Below are 24,536 nucleotides of genomic sequence, written 5' to 3' on the forward strand. Positions count from 1 at the left end.
GAATAACGGAATCAGTCACAGACCAGCACAGCGCTGTTAATTCAGTTACGCTCAGATATAAAAAAAAAAAAGATCAGGAACCAGCGAGAAGTTTGTGCCTCACCACAAACTTAGCAGGAAGGTACTCGCTTAACCGTCTCTCCATCCCCTCGTACACTGGGTTCCCCCGGCAGTCCCTTGGTGTGGCACAGCCATCCCCCTCCCAAAGGGCCACAGCTTCAGAACAGCGGGCCCGGGAGACCTCCGCTAAAGTCCTCGTCTTCCGTCAGAGGCAAAACCTCTGCCGAAAGTGTTTCAGCTTACTTCATTTGAACTATTATGCAACATACTGCAACTAGACATTTGCAATAATTATTCAACTGGACTGAGTTACATTAACTGTAAAATTCAGGATATCACATGACCTATTAAACTAGGCTAAAACATGGGGAAAAAAAACACACTAAACATTGACAGTTTGAACTGCTGATGTGAGGTGCGGGCACCCAGCACCCCAGAAATACAAAAACTCGTGGCAACCCTTATTAGTGACGTAAAATTACGGTGAAAGAAATGCCATCTGCACAAGAAAATAAAGTCACAAAGCTGCCATCAAATAATTTATTTCATACTTTTCTGTACCTTGTCTCTTTCCACTTGAAATCTTTTACCTGCACGATGCCACTGCCCACAGAAAAACATCCCGAGCGGAAGTGCTCGAACTAAGGACATTCGCGCACGCTTAGACGTAGCCCAAGGCCTGTTTGCGTCTATCTGTGCACGTTAGCCAACAGCGTGGGCCACCGGGAGGGAGCAGAGCTGTAGATCGCCGTTAACAGTTTACGGTGGGGACCCGGCCCCCACCCCGTACCACGCTTCCGGGCTCAGGCGGGCTGACTGGCTGCTAGCGGTTGTAGCACGTTAGCTACGCTCCTGGCGTGCGTACGCTCCCAGCTTTCACGCGAACCATTTCAGCTCTAGGAATGCTGAAGTTGTTTTTTTTTTTTTTAAATTCAGTCAAAATGTCAGAAGCTTCCAGGCACACTAATAGATGGGATTAGAACCAGCCTTTCTAAATCTAGGAAAAGGTAGAAGCCCCTTTCCAGGAAAGGTGGCTCAGAACAAAATTACTCGTGTTTTACTCTAACATCTTGACAAGCTGTACTGGTTCCTGTCAGAGCGGATCAATCTTGCCGACAGCAAGACTGCACAAAGTTCAAGAATCACAGGTTGTGTATAAATATTATATTGAAATATTACTATATACGTATTTGTAAGTTCCTTAGTTTTCATTTTCATTAAAATGCGTATTAAAATATGCTTATAAATAGCCTGTAACAAGTAGCAAAATTTATATTGCTTTTGAGGCCCTGTCTTTAAACCAAATCACATTAAAAAAAAAAAAGTCACAGAAGACATCATCAGACGCTGATTTTAGTGGTTGTTTTGAAAACAGCTGCAGGCTTGGAATATGCTTTATTCAAAAACGTCGAAGAGGAGTCAATAATTTTCCACGCTTAACCCTACGAATCTGTACGGGCTGCAAGGAAGCTTAGCCGCAGTCTCTCTGTAGCTAAGTTACTCACACACAGCCGTTACCTCTTTGTCCTGGCAGCTCCAGCCACCGCTGGCACCTATCACCCTTTCAACGACAACCTGTTAAAAATCGGGCTTTTCTCTTACTGCAAGTTATAACCAAAGCTCGTTACCACATTCGATCCTCCTCTGTTGAAGTCAGACAACAGGAAGAACTTGCACTGACAGCAAAGGAAGTTCACGCAGGTTCAAAAAAATGGTTTCATTATAAATTTATTTCTTTAAACATGGCCGCTTTGAGATTAATGGTACTACTTCAGGGAACGTGAAAGAATAATAAACAACTTAATTTTGGAAGGGAAACAATCAGGTAAAGGCCAAGCTCCAAGAGGCAATAAATTTTGGCATATGAGGACTTGTATTTTCAGATCCAAAAGTTGGCTTCGTTTTACAGTGGAAGCTGACTGCAACCTTAGCTACCTTTCCATAACGCTGGACTCGGTCGTAACTTAAATGTACAGGAGCATAATGTGAAAAGATTTTTTTTATTAATTAAAAGTTAACAGCAACAGGCACATATTAAAATGAATATGGCAAAGCCTTTACAAATGGCTTTACGCTGAAGCTCTCTCCCAAAAATGGCTGTTGCAACAAACTGTAAACAGAATTAATAAACAGTCTTTTACAATAATAACAGGGAAATACAAATGAACTAAAAGAAAGCACCAGTTTCTCAAACTAGATTACAGTTGTGCTTACTGTACTTAAAACAATGTAAAACAAATTACAAAAATGGAATGTTTTAAGTTTAAAATTAGTCCTTTAATTTTGTCCTAAAAAACATTTTCTCCTTTTCCCATCAAAAACCCATTAGTGGGTAATGTTTCAGTAGAGGGAGGAATACGTAAACAATGCACTTTTTTTTTTATTATTTTTCAAATCAAAAACAAATTTGGTCACTTAGCTTTGTGCATAGTTTAAGGCATCTGTAGCAATTTGTTACAGCTTCCTCCCCGATGTGGCTGTTCATGAAATTGTCACATTCTAAAAGAATAAATAAAATTAAAAAAAAAAATAAAATGTTGCCGTTCAAACCCTTCCCGCTACCCTCCCGCCCTCCCCCGTCCCAAACATACTCACACACCCACACATACACACACGCTGCAGCGAAAGGGGCATTTGTACCCTTGTTCTGAAGGACACGCTTCCCATCCCACTTTATTTCAGATTGGCAAATACCCTGAGCTGATTATGGTGTTTAGACATTCCACCTTTTTCTTGCATGTGCAGTTCAAGTGTACAATAGTGAAAACAACATGCAATGTTTCCACTGCAGAATCGCAATGCAGTAAGAAGTGTTTTCCACCGTTAAAAAATTGCATTCCCATACAGCACTGGAGTAAAGCTTGGCTGTGCTCTATGATGAATGCTCAGTTCCCAGTGCACAAACAAAATTATGGCAAATGGGAGGCTTTTCTGGCATCCAAAGAAACAAGAGCTGCAGTCTCAGATTTGATCTTTTTCTTTTAAAAAAGCAAAAAAACCAAGTTAGTGGTTCCTTCACAGCCATGCGCAAAGGTTAAGTCTAGAACCAATAGTTTCAGAGTACATTTGTAAACATCAAGTCTTGCCAGAGGCAGCAGAGGATGGGCACTTCACATTTCCGTATTAAAACAGGGACTGAGTGGAAGGTATGCTTTGAACACATTTCAGGTATGCAAGTCTTGCTAAATTCCAAGAAAGTGGAACAATCCATCTCAAGTCTTAGATTCGAAGACTGTATTCCAAATGTCACCAAAAAACCAAAACCGTGTGGCACGATGAAGCTTTCGTACTGTTCCTTCAAGGCTCAGTCACTGCTGTGCTTTGCATATTCAAGGTTCCGAACGAAAACCAACTGAGGCGTGTGCATATTGCTCTATGTTCAGATCTTGCAGTTTAAAAAAATTCTGGTTCAAATGGTCTGTGTCAAAGGAAAACTTGGAAATAAATAATGCTGGCATCGTTTTACCATTTCACCGCAACCTTGGGCAGGCAAGTTATCTCCTTTAATCCAACCGTGCAGATACCAAGAGAAGAGGCAGTTTTGTCATGAAGATTGAGGTCAGGACAATCGAGGTTCCTGAGGTAATATGTCTGAGTCCATTTCCTCAAAAGCGGGGTCAACATCGTCACCGCTGCCGGACTGTTCCCTCTGCACTCCCTTCCAGCTAGCCTTGTTTAGTCCCAGGTGGCCAAGCATTGTCTGCGACAGCCTGGTGTTTGAAAACCGGGCCCATTCCCCAAACAGTGGCTCCACTAAGTAGGTCATAAAACCTTTGAAAACAAGCAAACAAACATATCCAAGTGAAAAAAACGGGGGGGAGGGGGGGAACACTCAAACTAAGTTATTTTAAATAAAATTTAGCAAAAAATAAACAACAGACTATTCTCCAGTGTGCATTTAAAAATTCATTGCAATATTTCGGGCATCTTTACAAAATAATCTCTCAAAATGTAAAAGATTTTACTGGTCAGTCAAAAGAACAGCGTTATATTGGATTACAAATTAACCTCCTTTCTTTCACAACAATGACCAAATAAAGGAAAATATTGGAGAACATGGGGGGAGAATCTAAACATCAGCAGCTACTTCAGAAAACCTAAATTTCTAAGAGACAGATTTTATAACAAATTACACATAGACAGTCTGAACTGTATTACACGGGGGGAAAAAAAACAACAATCTTTTCACAATATTAAGCTGATTAAAAATACTGAAAAATACCAATCAGAAATTTTTAAACACAAAGGCCACAGAACATCAACATACAAACATTTATATACATGTCTGTGTGTATGCGCATGTGCGCTTATTTATAGTGTCTATTTCCATGAACCAAAAATTCAGCGGTAAGAGTACCAAAATTGAATCTGCCAATTACAGAAATGTATGATTTTCTAACAATCTAAATTAAAACAGTGCAGCTGATTGAACAGATCAGGTTTTGTCTCTAATTTCAAGCACTAAGTCATATTACATTTGTTAAATTATTTTCTTCACTACGTTTTTAATTGAGTCCCATTCAATCTACATGAACAACTTCATTAAAACAGTAACTGTAAAGAAGTCAGCCCTCTTGCTACTTTAAATCCAACTCAAGTTAGCAAAAAAGTAATATAATGGCTGTTCACAGTTCTCCGTCAAATCTCTGCCCACCACCCTTTTTAAGGCTGCATTTAAAAGGAATGCTAACATTCCAGAGCGCTAAACCCAGAGAGCTGGAACCCTGTTGTGGCAACCTCGCTGTGAAAGGCACCCGAGGACAAGGGAATGAACACTCCTCCTCTTCCCAAACGGGCCACTTCAGGCGAGGAAAGCTCTGGGCAGCAGCACAGGAAAAGCCAGACAGCTGCTTCCCATGCTGTACCTGCTCCCTGAGAAAACACAGGGGCTTCAGTCTCCAGGACTGCCGGTGCAGCACCTTTCGCAAACACTCAATTCCAGGGAGAAGCGTTACACAGCAAACTGAAAAAGAGTGCTCTTTGTAACAAAGTGCTGCCGCGCGCACACACACACAGAGCATCTATGACCTCTAGGAAACGTATCTAAAAGGTACTTTTTTCGAACTGCATCCTGAAAGAAATCTACTAAAATAAATCGAACTGCAGTTACCAATCTGGATGTTGGCAATAGTTTCCGTCTGTCGGTCACAAAGCGGACTCACACCCAAGTGATACTTTTTTTCAATATCTCCTGAAGAAATAGAAGTATAATACAACTATTAAGTCATCAAGTCCAGACCCAAACGGAATCATCAAACACTGATAGAGGCGAGTTGTGCAAGGTGGTTAACACGGATGGTATCCTGCAGCAGGCTGAATGCATTTACGTCCCTCCCCCATCTCCCCAAAAAACACCAAGTAGGTCTGTCAGTGAGACGAACAGTACTTTGTATTTGTCATCAAACAGTCATTAAAGAAAAAACATCAAATCACAGGTTTCCTGAAGGATTAACACACTTCCTTGCAAAACCTCCTAGACTGCCATAGAAATGACAAATTAAGATCCCCCCCTTAGCAATACGGAAGAGAATAGCTGAGCCTTCACAAATGTCTCACTGAAGGCAATTCGTTGTTCTGCTTCCCCATCACCTTTATCTAAGAATAAGCTTCACATGATTAGCACCAAATAAAGCACTCTGTTCCCCATTTAGCATATCCATGCACAAATTAGCATGTCTCCAGTCAGCTAAACTAGCCTTAAGAAAGGAGAAGCACACTTTATTATTAAAACAATTTAATAACAATGAAGAAAATTCACTCCATTTGTCAATTAAAAGCTTTATTAACTGCTTACATAAGTAGCCTTAACTGCACGGTAACTAAAAATCTCCTCCTTAGCTCTTACCTGCTTACCAACAGGCCTCACGGCCAAAGCTTAAATATTGAAGATACATGATGAATATATTTCATAATTTACTGAAACCACTAGGTAAATGTAAAGTGAGCACAATCATTCATCTGACGCACCTTTCAGGCTGAAGGATCTATTGAACCAGCCATCCTAGATTCAGATTCTAAGCAGATTCTTCGTTGGGTTTTAGTAACACTGACCTTTTGCAAGAAGTACGACCCATGAAAGTAAAAAAATCCCATACTGTACTGTAAATCTCTACTAGTCCTAAATATAAATCCCTTTATTTGCAAGCAGCCATGACTCATAGTCGCTCTCTCCGCAGTATAAATACCAACAGATACTTCTACTCTTACTTGCCTTGATGGAAGAACTCCTCTGTTACTTTTTCACTCCACTGCTTACTCAGCTCCCACGTCCGACACGGATTACAAATATCAGCACACTTCAGAGCCATCTAGTAAGTTAACATATACAGCGTTAGATCACCTCTCCCTCCAACAGAAGCATCTGTAATTTACTTCCTGACAGCAGATTATTTTAAGTTTTGTGAATAACAAACCTACCTACCATTTGTGCTTCTCTCTAAAATGATGGTCTATAATCATATTTAAAAAACGTTCCGGGAACTATCAGATCTCATGATCATCTCTGAGTAATATGGAAATTAAGTCCAGTCAAAGTATGTCAGGGGCATGATATTTAGTATATTCACTAGTACAGGAGACAATAAATTCAGGAAAAGAAACATCAAAGTAAGCAAACAGTATTTTCCATTTCTGGCTCTGAAGTTCACATTTTTAATAATGGTTTGCACAGGACTGAACTTATTTGTTTGTCCACTTTCTTTTATAGTCCACAGTATGAACCTAATAACAAAAATTTCTATAAACCTAAAAAGACTCTCAAGGCTTTTGTTTTTAAAGTTTGCTAAACCTCTCTCTAGCACAGCTGCAAACTGATTCACAGCAACAGTGCCTTCCTTTCCTGAAATAGGTTCTGACAAAGCATTTCACAGTTCTGAGTCTGCACTGGAGTCATCAGAAGAACTAAACCTTGTCTTGGAAACACAACTCTCCTTGGTTTAGCAGCTCTGAGTTATCAGACTTAACCAACACACACATCACTTGGGAAGACTGCTGGGAGGGGGGGAGACTGAAGTGGAGGGAACAACCTTTTTGCAACGGAACAAAATTACTAAAAAAATATTTCTACTTCATTTTGAAAGTAGGAGATAGTCTGGAAGAAGTAGTATTTAGCATTTTAAGTAAATTATTTTTGACGCTAAAATGATGTTTTCAAAAATATTACCAAAAAGATCACCTGTAAAATGAAGTGACGATGGTTCGCATTCTCTAAACATAGGTCTCCTCTATCCAAATGGGATCGAAACATGGACAGATACTCATTTTGCTGACTGATGTCTGTGGCAAGAATGAGATCACCTATCTGGCTTTCCATCAGCTGTCTGAAATTAGCGATACCAAACATTCAAAAAGCATAACAATTAAGAACAACAGCCATCACTAGATTTACGTGTCTTATCATATTCATTATTATACATATACAAGATTTATAATCAGCAATTTCACTGAACTATTTGGGTTTTTTTTTATTTTCCCTCTCTGAAAAATCCTACAACATCCATAGAAATACCAGGATGTTTCATTGGCAGCTTTCAGGAAGACTAAAACAGTTTTCAGCTTCCTCCCCCCACCCACTTTTTTTTTCCCCCTTAAAAATACACAAACTAATTGTTTAAAGCTTATTTCTTGTTAAAGTAGGTGAAGAGGGTCTATTTTAAAGTTGTGGTGGCAGAACGAGAAAAGGCTGCCAAGTTTAATCTAAACAGGTGCTTGACTATATGAACACACTTCTTCAGTGTGCTCGCAGTAAATGTTATTTTCCGAATATCACATTGCACCATGAACTGCTCTACTCCAACAGCATGGTATCCAGGAATTCTTAAAATAGATCACAACCTACGTTTTGTATTCAGAACTGCCATGCAATAAATCAGCTTGTTTTGCAAGGCTGTCTTAAGTGACAGCTTACTTACATCTTAAACTGATCCATACTATTTTGTATAAACATACCTGTTTTCTAATGACATATGTGCAAATAAACCAGACTCTCTCAGCAACCCCACTGCTGATCTCCAGTGATGGTTCTCTAATACTGAGGTATTCTGCGAATGAAAAGGGTATTACAGGTATCAATCAATGACTTTTTCTTAAACTGAAGAGCTATCTACTAAGAGTGGTACCAGACAGTTTTGTTATGTTTTGGGGGTGGTGTTTTTCTTTCTTGTTTTCTCCCCCACCCCCCCACCCCCCTCGGCACAAATCCTGAATACTTTGTTAGCTTGCACTTCTTTTTATCCCAGTGGCATGGAAACAATGTCTGGATTCAAACCTACCACTAGCTAAACACATCACAATTTATACTCCTTTTCTGTACTCCTCAGACATTCTGCAAACCTGGTTTTAACAAAGCAACCGATTTTGTCCTTACCTTATATAAAGTTGCTAAGTAATGGTTTGTTTTAATTAGGAAAGGTTGATTAACACCTGGGTGATCCAAATCATGTGTGGCAGCTGCTATTAAACTGAGCAGAACATCCCATGGAGTTAAAGATTTGGAAAGCTGTAAGATAATAACCACAAATGTACTTCTGTTAGCAATGCAAGTATGCCCTCAGAAAAAGTGCATGAGTGTCACGTTTTTGTTTTTCTTTTTCAGTAATTAAAAGCCGATAGAAACTCAGAGAAAATTTTAATAATGTAAATCTAATATTCCACTGAGTTCTCACAGTATTTCCCCCAAAAAACTACAAAATTTCAACAATGATTTAAGCATTATTCTTTCTGAAAGGGAAGGGTCAATCTTTAAAAATGCTGGCACACAAAATGCTACTTTCTGGCTGGTAATGAAGTACTATTTCTAACCAGATCCTGTAAAAGCAGCAAATTCTTAAAATTAGCTTTCCATCTCATTTACCAAGTCTGCCTGTATGTGTCAATTCTGCTTTAAATGTGGACTGTATTTTAAAAAACATAAAAAACTTTCATCTTAAAAGGAAGAAAAATAATGCTCTGGAAGACTTTAGAACTGTTCAGAATGGATTTCTACTCTTATGCAAAATTATATTTCAAAGTCCACCAGGAAAAGAACCAAAGGAGGAAAATCTGCCAAAAATAAGTATTTTCAATAAGTATGTGCATGTCAATTAAGTCCATGCAGTTTCATGCTGAGTTATTTTCACTGTTCATAGCTGTGACTACTTCTGGTTGGGAGTCTGGTCTGTGAGTTAAACTCAGTAACAAAGTCTAGCTTGCACTAAAACAGAGAGGACAGTTCTGCCTGCACAGAAGTGAAATGCAGCAAACACCATGCAAGGAAAGAAGTTCATATTCCCTGTTGCATTTGCCATCTATCATGTCTCACATGTTTATCATGTACTTTGGTGCAACAGAACCAGTAGCTGTATATGTTACTAAAAATACAAAGTCTATACTTGTATCCAAAGCATTACAAAACTTCCATCACGAGTATTAAATAAAAAATGCTCGGAGCTTCCAAACTGCATGCCATAAAAAAAGCTCATCATGTATCAGCTCTGATTTGGCTCACTGCACCAACAATTGATCTGAGAGCAGCACTGAGAAACTAAGTGGGAGGAGTGCGCAAAGAGCCTCTGAAAAACGTCCACGGAGCCAGAACTTACTTGTTTTCACCTCAGAAGTAGAGATATGCTATTCAAGAGAATACCAGATTGGTGATAATCTGCATCAAGCTAGACAACTTCTCACCTGGCTAGAGAGCACTACAGTTTTCAATTTAATACAGAAGGACAGGATTTAGCCCTGAAATTGTCCCAAGACATCACTTACAGCAGACTGCCAGCAGTCCAAGTAATAAGAAACAAACACTCAACTAGCTCAGCTCTTTAAGGTCTGTCACGCTGCCCTTTTTTAGAAAGAAAGGCCAAAGAGAACCCCTGATGTCTTGCTATAAGGTGCCTCTAGCAGAAGCATACTATTCATTAACATCAAAGATGAGCAAAGCAAGGGTAACAGTAGTTTCTGGAGGAAAAAACAACCACCAAACAAAAAAAACCCCACCCCAAACCATGAATACACGTTTATTATCGCCAGCTCTGACTCAGGTTGTGATTCTATGTAAATGTCTTGGGGCACGGTGCTGTGCTAAACAGCTGCAATCTTAATTCCCTACTCTGGTTCAACATGACGTCACACAAAAGACAATGCCAGCTCAGAAGAGGGGAAAAAAGAAAAGCATGCTGCTAAGCGTGAACCCACAGCCTCAGCAACACGGAGATTCCTCCCCCGCCTTTTTGTGTTCAAAGAGTGGTTTCCGTTAGGTTTTGGGGTTTGTTTGTTTTTAATAAAAAGTGTGTGCATATACACATATATGTATATATGTGCACACAATCCATTTATATGCACACGCACAAATACATGTATTTCTATATGTACATGTGATGTAAAAGTGAGAACGCTCCCTTACCTTGGGCTCTTTTAAGTAACAGTGCATGGCCTGAGTCACATCAGCAGCATGAACTGCATTATGATAAGGGTTTTGACTGTGATAATCTTCTTGAACCATAACTGCAGGAAAATAACAAATATCCAAATTTAAATAAAATAGCAATTTTTTCAAGTACCATTTTATATGTCCTTGTTAGGCACAGAAATATGCAATATCACAAGTTACATACACATAAAAGCGTCAAAGTCAATAAATCGTCAGTTGAACCAAGACCCAGGCATAAAAGATTTTTATGTGAAGAAACAGTATTTTCTAAAGTAAATCAACTACATGTAAAGTCATCTCAGAGGAAAAATTAAACAACTTGAAATCAATGTATAATCTGAGATACTTTGACTTTCAGAACTTCCTAGGAAAGGCTCCCTTTGATAAGCTAGCCTGTCTGAACGTTGAGGCAACCTGGAACACAAAATGAAGGTGATACTATTTACCAAAGCATCAGGATGACTTCATATCATGCCTTGAAAACAGACAGGATCAGAGGAATTAGGCACTGCTTTCCTGTCATATGAAGTGCTTTTCTTTCCCCTTCAGGAGAGTGGTCATGGGAAGCCACCTCTACATAGTTTAGGCATCTTCTCATACTTGTACTCAGGCAAATTTAAGCCTATATGCAATTTAGAAAAGAATCTCATTTAGATGATGGTCTGACTAACCACTCCTAGATTTAATATTCCCTATTTAACTTCTTCCTTGCTTTCCTCCTCTATCCTCCAACTTCCTGGCTGTCTTTAAACATTATAGATAGAATACTTTAAAGGACATTCACATTAGCTTGAGTACGTAGAGTAAAAGAACTATAATGTTAAAAAGGATGGAGGGGGAGAAGATCTGAAGCACAGCAATCAAACTATATTCTAGCATTTTGCCTGATATGACACGTTAGCTCTTTCAAGCAAACCTCAAAAGAACACCCTCCTGGCTGGCTACTGTCTGTCAGTCCCATTCAAACAAACATGCCTGCAACCTCTTTTCCTACTCAGTTTACAAGCCAGTACCCTCCATGTAATTGTGACTGTAATGTTGTAGCATTACTGCCGTGGTATTTGTGAAGAGCTGTGGCTCATGAAAAGTCAAAATACTGTAACCATCGTGTAATCTCAATAGTAGTCAATACATAGCTGACACCTCATATGGAAAATAATGAAAATAAGCATCTTCGGGCTCTATCAACCTGCAGTAGATCTCCCTTTCACCTGTTCCTCACATCCACTGCATGAATGAGGATGTCCTTGGCTTACTCCTCAATTTTTTGTGGCTTCATAGGCTGGTCCAGCTACCTGAAGTCTACAATTTTCTTAACTTACTTATTTTAATAAAGCAGACCTAGGACAATATTTTGATCGTGGTTTGCCAGAACTAGAATGGCACAACAATCCTATGTTTCCAGGAATGTAGTACTTTGGATTTTCTCTCCCCCCGTTCAGGTCTGGAATAAGAACTTGAAAACACGCAGTAAGAGGAGACAGATCTCCAAGTAACCTTTGGAAATCACAGAAAGACTGTGTATGTGTATAAACAAACATTTATATACATACACACAGGTGATATATATACACACACACAAAAATAAAATGTTGAGATCCTACTGAGGACTAAAATCTGATTTCTCTCCTTAAAAGGATTCCAGTAAGTTCTCAAATAAAGTGAATTTTATGTGGCACTATGGACCACTTGAGCTGCCCTAGTCTTCTGGAATTTGATCTTCAGATTACTTTGGACTAGGGTATGAGAGGTAGCAAAAGCAAAGAATGAACTGGGTTCATGCTAAGAAGCTATATTCGGAAGAAAGGCTCCTTGATTGGACAGATAGGCTAGGACAGATCTAAGAAATGGTTTTCTTACTGCTATTAAGTAGAAGGCATTAACAGAAAGGGAAAAGTTGCGAATTTCAAAGCTAGAATAAAATTTTGCCTTCTTCCAAGTCTAATCTCATTCTAGTGACTTATGGCTTTGAGTAGTCATACGTAGTTAAGACTATTGTTGTCTTTTTGTAACCATTTAACTAATCCAGTCATTCCTAACTGGTCTTTCATTTCAAGTACTAACCAGGAAATAAGCAAGATGAGAAAGACAAAACCCACTCAGTTACAACTTGAGAAGCCTAAGACCAGATTTCTATAATCATTTTCTTCACATTCCAATATATCAGTCAAGGTCAGCTGATCTACTTTTTTGAAACTGAAAGGAATTGTGTCCACTTTAAAACAACACGAAATGCAAGACAGAACTGAGATTTTTTAAAGCTGAAAGAGAACTAAATGATGAAAACAAAAACATTCCCTTATTTGAAAGGGGAGAAAAGCCTTCCAAGTGTGATTTCTTGTCTGTTAAATGACAAGCTTTATAACCACAAAATTGTTTTCTTTGAAACTGTGAAAGCCTGCTAAAAGGGACCAGAAACTTGTTTCTCCTGCTTAGTTAAAAAAAGGCATCCCACTCCACAAAATTAAATAAAAGGTACTGTCACAGAACCACCAAAGGAAGGAAGTCTCACACCAGCGTCTGTGTCTGTGGTATGGGGGTGCAGAAAGACAGCACTTTCAGCTGTCAAGTTTGGTTTGAATATTCTACATCGCATTTACAATTATTTCTGTTGAAGCATTCCACTGCTGCAGGCCCAAACATTTGAGTAAAATTGTCTTGCGCTCTGTCTATGGAGAAAGTATGCCCACACAGTACAGCGCTTATTTGTAGGAGAGTTTGAGCAAGCAAGAGATAGCATCAAATTGGCACCATTAAATACGGCCAAGCTGGTGTTGTTCAATACAGTTAGGAAACTATATCATGAACTTCCGAAATTAAAAGAGAATTGAAAATCAAAACAAAGAAAGGAGCTGTCTAGCCTTTCCCAATAAAAATGTCACACAATGTCACATACATGCCTGATTATTTAGATTTGATAAGTACAATACAGCATCTGCTACAAAACTACTAAACTTGGTAATACTTCCTTGGATTTGACATGGAGATTTCTGTACTCATAGAAACTTTGAGAGATTGTCTCAATCAGTGTAATTTAAATCACTGCACAATCTGGACTGCATCAGTATTCTTCAAACCTTATTGCTAAACTATAACCAGCACTTCAGTTAAGGTATAAAAATGCGGATAAACAGCAATATTCATCATAATAAAAAGCTGTATTTACCCAAAAATCTACGAAGTTTCATCGTATCTAACTGGAAGTGTTCAATTAGTCCATGAAGATTAAACAGGTGAAAGGTTAAGCTGACTAGACTGTTTCCTAAAAATAAGATGAAAATACTAATTCATTGGAAGCCATGATATCAGTGACTCTTTCATAAGAAATGTAGAATTTCAAACAAATTGGTCACAAAAATTACACAAGCAAATGTCTCTACACCAATTTATGATAAATATTTAAATCTTACTGCATGACAAGATTCCATTAGCTATCTCCTCTAGTAATCACCAATGTTTTTGCATAATCATAATGCAGTCACCAATTGTCCACTGTCAACTGATAAGAGGAAAATGTTACTGAACATTAAAAAAGCAACAGGTTTGAACGTGCAAAACCTGTACAATGGTATTCAACTTTGTGGTATGTTACATCGTGATTTTTATAAACAGACATACAGTTTAAAACCGAATACAAAAATAACCAGGCGAAGGAAAAAGCTAACCAACGCTATCAATTAGTGTACATTGTACATATGCTATCTCTCATTTTCATCATGTGTTTTGCTAAACTACTCCTTATTTCACACAGAACTAAAAGAAAAAGTTTTAAGTTTCTCTAGGAAATGTATACTCTTACAAAAGCTTACAATATACTTCGCCTACTCATAGCTATAATATTACAATCACTTGCAGTGGTAAAACAAGTAAAACTGTAAGAGACAGAAATAGCTTGCTTATTTACTCTGCAAACAATATGTAGTGGCAGATAACTCAGTTTTGGTACACTGACTCTGACAATCTTCATCTAGCAGGAATTAACCGAGCACAGACAGAAACTGAGGTACAAAAGGACAAAAATTTTTGCTAAGTCTCGCTTATTGTACTTGCATGCTTGAAGTACTTGTGTGCGCACACCACTTTCTGGCAATAAGATACACAATTCTTTGAACAACATTTACTGAGTAGCTTGTTTCTTACAGGCTCGTCCAGGGCGGTTCATCAAGCAGAGTTTTAGATACAGCATTCTCCCCTTACAAACTTTCAAGAACAAGACTGCCTGTTCAACATGTCCTCCTAAAATGACTAAATTAGGATGCAAAGAGGATGGTATAGAAAGGCTTCCACAATAGAAGCTGCACTGGTAGTATCAAAAATGTATTTGAAAAAAGCATATTTAAAAGGTAGAGAAGGCCTCATATAAAAAGGATGATTTCAGATTACTCCCATCTGACAAACTAATCTGATATAAGCTATGCTTACAACAGGTTAACTTGTACACATAGCTTTTTTTCATTGTTAACTAGTTTCAAGTTTATATAGATAGATAAACATCCTATTTGTAAAAATCCTCACTGTTTTCATTTTTTATATCCATTTCTGTATTAAATCAAACTGTGAGGATACTACCTTTGCACTAGATTAAGCCAAGCATCCCTTCAAGAAAACAGGAGAGAAAATTATCTTTTGGTGCCGTATTTTCCTTTCCGAACTTCATTTCTGTTTCTTTCTGCCAACTTTAAACACTCTGAGTGCATCTCTACTACCAACTCCATTTGACTGATGTAAAACCTGCAAGAGCTGCCCTCCATTCACTTCCCACGCTGGCACAAATGTTGCTGTGGCGCTGGACTCGCTCATCTCCTCCTTCCATTCTATGCAAAACTCAGCTTCCATTGCTGTGATTATAATACAAAACTTCACCGTACCCACTGCAGCAGCCCTCCCTCTTCCTTTCCAGCACATTTACAGATCTCTTTTCTAACTGTCTGTCCATAACTTAAACAATACTTTGATTTTCTTTTTTTTTAACCAACTACTTCTGTAGTTCCTACCACTATTTGTAATGGGTGCACTAAACTAACCATAATATTCTCTTCCTTTTTGTATTTGTGCAAGCTATGCGTACAGCAGCTTCTGTCTGCTCAACTCCTAATTCTCTAGGTATTATATGTCATAATTATAATACATTCGTACCAACATGCCTTCTTGTTGTCCTGTAAAGTAATAGAACTATTCTATCTAAAATTAAATTTGTCAGAAAAATACTTGTTCAATATAAATGACCTTTTGGACACAACCATATAAGTTACCAGCATTCCATAATTAAAAAAAAGACTAAGTTAGCAAAATTATTTGTTAATTTATATCAAATTACTACTTCAAATTACTAACAGAGAACAGCAGCCTACAAAGTACAAGAAGGGCCTCTTCCACAAATCAATGATTATTATCAGTACTGACAGTAACGGTATTTTAACAGAGTGACCAGGCAAACTAGGATTTAGATTAAAGACTATAAAATCAAAAAGTACTACTTGATGAAATTTGTGCTTTTTAGCGAACAAGCAATCATATACCACAACGTAAGAGCAATAGCTAAGTTATGCTAAGAGAGAAAACACAAATAAAATAGCAAAAGTAAACTCACCATTTGTCAGTCTATCAAAAAGAAAAATATCAAAATTCCAATTTCCAACCTTCTCCAGCATACACTGAAAGAAAACACAAAAGCTGTCACTTTTTTCTCAGTATATGCCTATCTTCCCGTAGCCCAGAGGAGTATTTAAGATTTCAGAGCCTGATGCAAGTCTTAGGATTTCTCTATACAAAAAATAGTATTAAAATAATAATTAAATTTGTCTGATAACTGGAAAACTTTAAAATACATGTTGCAAATTGAAAAACTGAAATACAAGTGTCTTGACAGTATTGGTTTGACATTTTCCCTTCATCCTTTAGTCACTTTCTTAAAAGAAATAAAATTTAAAACAATTAGGTTAAAAACAGAAACAGTATGACAGAATAACTGTGTTCAGACTTCTTCCACTTTTAATTTTTGCAATGAGCTAGTAGTTAATCTCTGTGTAGTCCTCCACCTCAGTTTCTGTTTCCCTTGTTGTTTAGAGAAGAGAAATAATATCTAGATGCTTTACTAGACATATGAGCCAAGCTTTTAATTTCTTTTTTAAGAAACTGGCTTTTGACTTTCCACCTCACTGAGCTAGCACTCCTTCACAGCTGCTCCACATGAACTGTTCTTCCAGCAACAGGGATGAACAAGAACAGCAGACAGCACTCGAGGCCTCACCAGAGTTCAGCAGTCACAATCCTTGCTTCCCCTACCTCTGTCAGAAATACCTGCCCAGTGCATTTTACAAGGGATACTTGCCTTCTCCTATTCTCATTATATTGGTAGAGCTGTTTCGTGATCCAATTACTACGTTCTAGCTTTTCTCCACCAGCCACTAAAACTCAGCTGCCAGAAGAAACAAACAGCATTAACAAGATCTTTCTGCTGTTTAATTAAATGTACATTTTTTAAAAATCCATCCTCCAGGTTACCAGGTTCTTCCTACACTGCAGCCTGATTGCGTGCCATACGGATACATTGCATTACAAGCATACTCCTTTTCTGCGTCAAGGTTACGAACAAGAAGCCTTACACACAATCATTAAGAAGACACAGCCTTTGGAATCTCGAACACAACCTGTAAACTTTGCCTGCTCAGTCCCCTTCAGCTCTATCCATCCTCTGTCCCCAATTCACTAGCCCTTCATCCAACTAACTATTCTTTTAGTACTGCCCATCTTCCCAGTTTGCTTTACTGCAGTGTGGGTATATTAGAGCTATCACACTTTTATTTTCTAGAAGAATTGCCTACCAAAGAAAAAGTCAGTTTGGCATAATAATCTGCTGATAAATCCATTTATGCATTTTATTGAGTATTCAGTAGTAGTTAGTCACTCTTCCAGATGTTCAGTAATGAGGTTAGACTAAAAAGGAAAGGTGGAGGGGTGGGGGGTAATAGTTGTCTAAATTGCTCCATCATGTTCAGTAATGAGGTTAGGCTAAAAAGGAAAGGTGGAGGGGTGGGGGAGTTGGGGGGGTAATAGTTGTCTAAATTGCTCCATTACATTTCTTAAATAGTTACATTTTTCTTTCTTCACTTTCTTCAGTTATTACAGTGCATCCTCCATTCACTAGAGTTATTAAAAAAACTGCTAGCCATATAAGCTCTAAAAATCATCCCAGTAAACTTGTGGGAGGTAAAGGAGTTTGTAAGAAACCAGGTAATTTTGCCTGGACTTTATTAAGATATAGACAAATATACTATTTGTATAGTATTTATACACACACAAACACACACACAGATATAAAAAATACATGCTTAAAATTTGTATTTGGCTGCACTATCACTTAGCATAAGATACAGTTATATACTAGCGAACATTTTAAAAAGCATAATTAAAAAAAAAATAATCAAGCAACCAACCTTTGCTTGTCCATTATAGTCATCATCTAAAATGTTTGAAGAATTTGAAACAGTGATACCACGGAAAAAACGGGAAGATCTCAGGTATCGCTGGAAACTAAGCAACCTTCTCACATTTCTCGCAGACACAGACACCTCGATTTCAGAATTTGCTGCAAAAAACAAGACAATAAATACTCTCTAATAAACCTTTACAAAAAAAAAAAAGACTGTTCAGGGAAGTTTGGTACAACAAAGGCACTACAATTTTTATTTTTATTGATGTATCAAATGTTTCAGTCACAGAGATTTTTATTAATAAGAAGTACAGAGCCATGGCTTAGAAAAGAAAGTTTTCTATGTAAGCATCCTGTAAAGAAAAACAAATATTTAAAAATCATAGCCGAAACTTATCTTTTTAAGGAACTCTGTTATTGAAAGGACAGAAATATTACAGAACTTGTGTAAAAACACACACAGTATTCCAAACAAGTTCTTTTTGGAAAACTGCTCTCATGTATACACATCCGATCCATGTCCCTAACAAATCACGTAAGGGATGTTACATCAGCAAGAGAATATTAGTAATTGTGTGTTAATACAGGAGTTACAAGTAGGTTTTGAGCACGTACAAATAACTTCTACACGGATTTTAAAGCTCAGAAATTCTCTTAACTTTACTGGCAAAGTTTTAAACACACTGAAGTGATTTTGGTGCTTTTGCAGATAATTATGCTCAGAACCTCTCCTCTGCCAAACAAGTACCACATTTACTTTCACAGCATATGTAATTCCATTTCCCACTACGGTGAAAAGACTACAGAAAATTGTTTTAGCCTGTTTGCAAAGATTAATCCAAATATTTTCCTTTACTCTTATTAGGTTAAAAATGACTGATGCTAGCTTATGTTCAATTCCACTTGATCCAAAAATGCAGATCCTCAAAACCAATATGAGCCCAACTTTGTAGTATAGACCTCTTGCCCTTACAAGAACAAGGCATATTAGAAATTGGTGCAGTAAGCTGTTACAATTTTTGTTCTTAAAGTCAGTCTAAAATATTGTACAGGGGAAGGTGTGGCCTTATTAACAACCTCAATTAAAAACCTCAGTGATTTCTAGTGAAAGCAGTTTAATTCTACGTAAGATAAATCTTTAGCCGTATAAATTCTTCTCCCTGCAGAAGTTCCAACGTACCTTCTGTTCTACATTAACTCATTAATATGTTAATTACCAATCTACACTAATAAAATGCCTCTGAACAGAATTGACAATTGCACGAACATACAATATCTAATCAAATGCAGCAGCATTTCACATCAACAGTCTGCGCTAACAGAGACTAAATTGACAAGACTGGAATATTCTTTCACACATGCCTGAAACACTTCATCAAGATACTGAAGTTCCCATCAGTTTCAAAGGGCTAACACAAATAACTTCATGTGAGATACCTTTCTTCAGGTCATCACAATTAAGGCCAAGGGCGTTTCCTCTGGAGACACTGGTACATATGTATATCTCTCTCTCCTCCAGTTACGTAAGCAGGTGTACTATATATAATAAAGGTTGCTTATAAAGCAACATTCACACGTACAGCAGGCAAATAAATTCTGTCGTGCTGCATTACTCTACTAATATTTCTAATCACATTTGTTAACATGAGGTTACAGTCTGAGCACTGCCAGCCTGCAGAACAGAGAAGCAGGGAGCAATACAGCTGTTCCTGTTAATGGAGCAGAGGTTTCAGGTAAGAAGTCCGCCCGCCGACCCCCCCACCCCCCCCCCCCCACCCCACCCCGCCTTGATCCAGTCCCTTAAAATCCAAATTTCAGAACAGAAGTCATTAGGTTTGAAATAAAATAAAATGGGTATATTTAGGTCATTAAATGATCCAAAATGTCCACAAAGTCACTACAAAATCCAGGAACTTCACTAAATCTCAGTAAAATGAAATATTTTAAGTAGGAGAAATCGGCACTCTTCTGGAAGTACAGATAGTTTTCTTGATCATAAGTAGTCTTTTACAGATCAATAGTTAACAAAAACATACTTTTGTTGTCATGCTACAAGTAAGTCTCACTGTCACAGATGCCACCCGTTAATCTTTAGCAGAACAGTATGATGTAGGTAAAACAAGCAAACCAACAGCTTTTGTCAGCAAAGCACACACCACCACAGAACTGCGATAATTTGGCAGTATAGGCCTGCGTTCAACCTATATTTGTGTTCATAAGTCATTTGGGGGGGTTGCACATGTTTTTGCTTCAGAATTTTTTGTGATGATGGTGTGGGTACAAAGGCAAATGAATTACTCAGTTTTCTGTGAAGCTGAAAAGTCATTACTCTTTACTTTGCAATATGCTATTGAGACATTCATCTTAAAAATATTTTTAAACTCTCTAAATTAGCATCAGTTTGTATAGTTCGTAAACCACTGCTCTTACACATTAATCCTACTTCCCCCCCCTTATTTTAAAAAAAAAAAAAGTAAAGAAGAAAAAAAGAAAGAGAAAAAAGCACTGCTCCAGCTGATGTAATTCAAACAAACAAGAAAGCCTACTTCATTCCAGCTTTCTTGGCAGCAATGCTGCCATTACAGAATCACAGAACGGCTGAGGTAGGAAAGGACCTCTGGAGGTCATAGACCACATTGCCCAGGACCACGTCCAGATGGCTTTTGAATATCTCCAAGGGTGGAGACTCCACAACCTCTCTGGGCAACCTGTGCCAGTGCTCGGTCACCCTCACACTGAAAAAGCATTTCCCGATGTTCAGAGGGAACCTCCCATGTTTCAGTTTGTGCCGTTGCCTGTTGTCCTGGCACTGGGCACCACTGAAAAGAGCCTGGTCCCGTCCTCTTTGCACCCTCCCTTCAGACATTTATATACATCGATAAGATCTCCCTTGAGCCTTCTCATCTCCAGGCTGAACAGTCCCAGCTCTCCCAGCCTTTCCTCATCAGCCCCTTAATCATCTTCCTGACCCTTTCTTGGACTCTCCCTAGCATGTCCATCTCCTGTGTAACTGGGGAGCCCAGACCTGGACACAGCACTCAAGGTGTTGCCTCACTAGTGCTGAGTAGAGTGACAGGATCACCTCCCTCGACCTGCTGGCAATGGTCCTCCTAATGCAGCCCAGGATACCATTAGCCGCCTTTGCTGCAAGGGCACATTGCTGGCTAATGTTGAACTTCACGTCCACCACGACCCCCAGGTCTTCTTCTGCCAAGCTGCTTTCTTGCTGGGTGGCCCCCAGCCTGTGCTGGTGCCTGAGGTTGTTCCTCCCCAGGGGCAGGGCTTTGCGCTTCCCTTTGAACTACTATTTATTCCACATGTATAGCCCAAGTTTGGTAATAACAGCTTGACCAAACGTCCTATCATTTAGATCTGCAATGATTAGAATAACTTCCAAATGAGAAACGAGATTTTGAGCCCTGCCAGCCCTCTGCAGTTCCAGAACACCTAATTCAGGGGGACTACCCCAACCCAAAAAGTAAATTGCTCTCTATAACAGCTAAACATTTGCTACGGGACAATTCAGAATAGGTGAGTCAGATGTGGAGGTTTGACAGGTAATTAATTTAAAAGGGAGGCTGAAAAAGAAAACAGCTAGCTTTCAAGGAAGGGCCAGGGCGGGGGGGGGAAGGTAGGTTCTTCAGCTGCAGGAACACTGATAGCATCCATGCTTGCAGTTTCCTTTTCCTCACAGATGATTTGTTATGAAGGATACAAAAATCAACCACTTTGTGGTTCTGGCAGATCAGCAAAGACAAGTTCATGGGAAGGACTGGTAAACTGAACGATACAGTTGTGCAATGGAAACTTGGTATTTCCCTCCTGGCACAAGCGGAAAGCTCATTCCCTTTATATGCATGATTAATAAGAGAACGTCAGCCTACCCCCTTCTATCATGAGTCACGAAACAAGATGTTAATTTCAGACACCCTACCAAAGCAAAGTTCAATAATGTATTTATAATGGAAAGAAGGTGAAGAGTGAATACATTTGCTCAAGAAAAAGCGTGCTGCAAAACCATCCCTCCTCCCAGCCCAAACGTCCTTCATTTCATCTGGAGCTTGTAGTGTGCTAAATGCCCTTCTAATATCCAATAGTGACCATTTGCTCTTAAGAAATAAGGACAGTTCAAGGACAAATTAGAATGAGAAAAATAAATGCATGTGACATTTACAGTCTTGAGAACTGAAACGAAATAAAAGCAAAATCAGCACGTTGGGAATGTTAAGAAGGAAGCTACAGCATTCACAAGTGCCTTCAACGCAAGGAACCAGAAGACTGAAACTGTAGGTCTTTGTGCCTAGTCAACAGCAGCTCTCCTAGAACATTCTTCTTCCCTTCTTAACTCTTCATGCCCCACTTAAAGTTAGAATATCACCCAAAATATTTATTACTTCCAAGTTATTTCTTTATTAAAATGATTAGATACTTAAAAACAAGAATATAAAGTGAGATGCTGGTATAATAAGAAATGCTTTTCTCTAAAATAAAGAAAAAAGGAATAATTCTGCTTGCTAACATCAGTTATTTTGCTAATGTTATGCATATACAGCAAGAAAATAAAATAATGCCACTTGTCTTCATGCAACAGATTTCATCTGTATTCCAAGACGCTTATTTTAATCTCTTCCCACTCCCAATCTTTTAAGTGTGTTGTACTTCATGAAGAGCTAAAAAGATAATTTTATCACATTTCACAGGGATATTAAATATTTATTTTTCTCATGCTGAAATAAAAATACAAAATAAGTAGAGAAAAGACAAGTGACAATCACTTAGAAAATCATAATATACTGATATATTTATTCTCAGAATTTTTGCATCTTTTGTATAGTAAGGACAGACAACAAAAGGAAGAATGACAACTTAATTATGGTTTGGTTTAATTTTTTATTAATAGAAACCTTAAATCCTAGCAAAATCCTTCAACTTTCTTTTAATGCAGAGATATCTCTTAATGCAAAGATAAAGATTCACAGCCTCTGTTTGATGGGGTCCTGGTCGAAACAAGGCTATCCAGCATAAGAACTATACGTCCATTTCCTTCCCTGCTACAGCCCAAAAGGTAAATAGGAAATTATCCTTGATTTTAAAAAAAAAAAATCATTGAATTTTGCTATTACCAATAGAAAGAGCTTAACTGAGGATCTCGGGTATCACTGCCGTTAACAGAAAAAGGAATTTAAAGAAAATATTTGAGAGTATGGATCTTTCTTATGTTTGAACGTGAAACCTGGTTTGAGGTGCCTAGGTCCACCAGAGGACCTTTTTTCCTAAAAAATTTAAGGAAATATCTTCTTCTCATGGAAGTAATCTCTCCCAATTTTTTCATATTAAACCCAACTACACATCCATCATTTTTACCTAGCAGATACTATCACCAAACCTGACATAATATCTGAAAGTTTCTACTACCTATAAATATATACATTTGAAAGAAATATTCAATCTCACATGCCAATTATAACCATATTTCTAAGGCCTTCCAGGATACAAATAATTTTCTATTTATGAATAACCTGAAAGTATTATCTAGCATTTCACACCACTAGAGGGACCCATAAGCATTCTTATTTCACATCTATTCCCCTCAAACCATTAAGAAATGCATTATATTAGATACGTGCACATTTTAAAAAAAATATTTTAAGTCCTGTTATTTAGCTCTTTTTCCACTCATGATTTGCATTTTAAAGTACTTCTAAGACATTCAGACATTAAGACATTTAAGACATATATGACTAAAGTCTTATATAAAACTACGAAGTCATTTGGAACATTATTTGGAAGATAATTTCAGCAAGGATTTTAAAGTTACATATAAAGACTACTGGTGTCTAAATTACCTTATTATACTTCCTGTCTTCCTTAGAACCACTCTGAAGCCCTGCTTAGCATCACTGTAAGGCACTATACCCCCTCTTCTGCTTAAAAAAAAAATAAGCCAGACTGGTTTGTTTTTAATGTATTATATATGTGTATTTATATACACATTCATACATTTTTTTCCAAATAATAATGATCACCAAAAAATATGCTGTGGGTTAAGGATTAGTTAAATAAACATGACTTTGCAAGCATCTTCTGAGTGGAATCAGAAAAATTTGTTAAGTTTCAAGAAACTCTAGTAGTACGCCAACTCTAATAAAAATTCCAGTAGTTTTCAACAGATCCTCCCTGATGGAGGGCAACTGCTAGGCATCACCACCACCAAAGTAAGATCTTTCAGGAAAGGAGTTACAGAATGAAATGCTGCCTTAGCAAAGTATAGAGCCGCAGAGCAGTAGAATAATTTAGGTTGGAAGGGACAGATGAGACTTCTGGAAGTTCTTTGGTCCAATTCTCTGCTCAAAGCAGAGCTAATTTGAGAGAAATTACTCAAAGTGCAGGGATTAGACTACTTCAGAACGAATTAAATGCCAATTCTCCAATGGCACTGCAAGCCATTACACAGCAGAAAAAGTGTAAAGAAAACACTGAAAAGGTATCTAAAGGATTCTACTCCTACAACTCTCTTGAATTTTGGCTCTTCTTAATATTTCTGTAAACACCTCAGGAAGGATACAAAGTTAAGTAAATTGAACAATGCCATTCCTGTCCTGGACTGCATAACATTTTGCAATTATGTTAGGACTA

The 24,536-nt window shown here is 38.0% G+C and overlaps 1 protein-coding gene across 1 annotated transcript in view; it reads right to left on the reverse strand.

Annotated features, from left to right (window-relative positions):
• Positions 1 to 3,424: 3,424 nt before the first annotated feature.
• PDE7A (phosphodiesterase 7A) overlaps positions 3,425 to 24,536 on the reverse strand; it is a 43,280-nt gene continuing 22,168 nt past the window's right edge. The window contains exons 4-13 of the mRNA XM_009332224.1: positions 17,905 to 18,056; positions 16,059 to 16,122; positions 13,635 to 13,730; positions 10,442 to 10,542; positions 8,426 to 8,557; positions 8,008 to 8,099; positions 7,235 to 7,379; positions 6,272 to 6,368; positions 5,171 to 5,251; positions 3,425 to 3,831 (exon numbers count right to left, since the gene is read on the reverse strand). Of these exons, the coding sequence (XP_009330499.1) occupies positions 3,620 to 3,831; positions 5,171 to 5,251; positions 6,272 to 6,368; positions 7,235 to 7,379; positions 8,008 to 8,099; positions 8,426 to 8,557; positions 10,442 to 10,542; positions 13,635 to 13,730; positions 16,059 to 16,122; positions 17,905 to 18,056 (1,172 nt within the window). The 3' untranslated portion in view covers positions 3,425 to 3,619. The remainder of the gene's footprint in view (positions 3,832 to 5,170; positions 5,252 to 6,271; positions 6,369 to 7,234; positions 7,380 to 8,007; positions 8,100 to 8,425; positions 8,558 to 10,441; positions 10,543 to 13,634; positions 13,731 to 16,058; positions 16,123 to 17,904; positions 18,057 to 24,536) is intronic.

Source organism: Pygoscelis adeliae, unplaced genomic scaffold, assembly GCF_000699105.1.
Source record: "Pygoscelis adeliae isolate BGI_AS28 unplaced genomic scaffold, ASM69910v1 Scaffold329, whole genome shotgun sequence".
NCBI lineage: Eukaryota > Metazoa > Chordata > Aves > Sphenisciformes > Spheniscidae > Pygoscelis > Pygoscelis adeliae.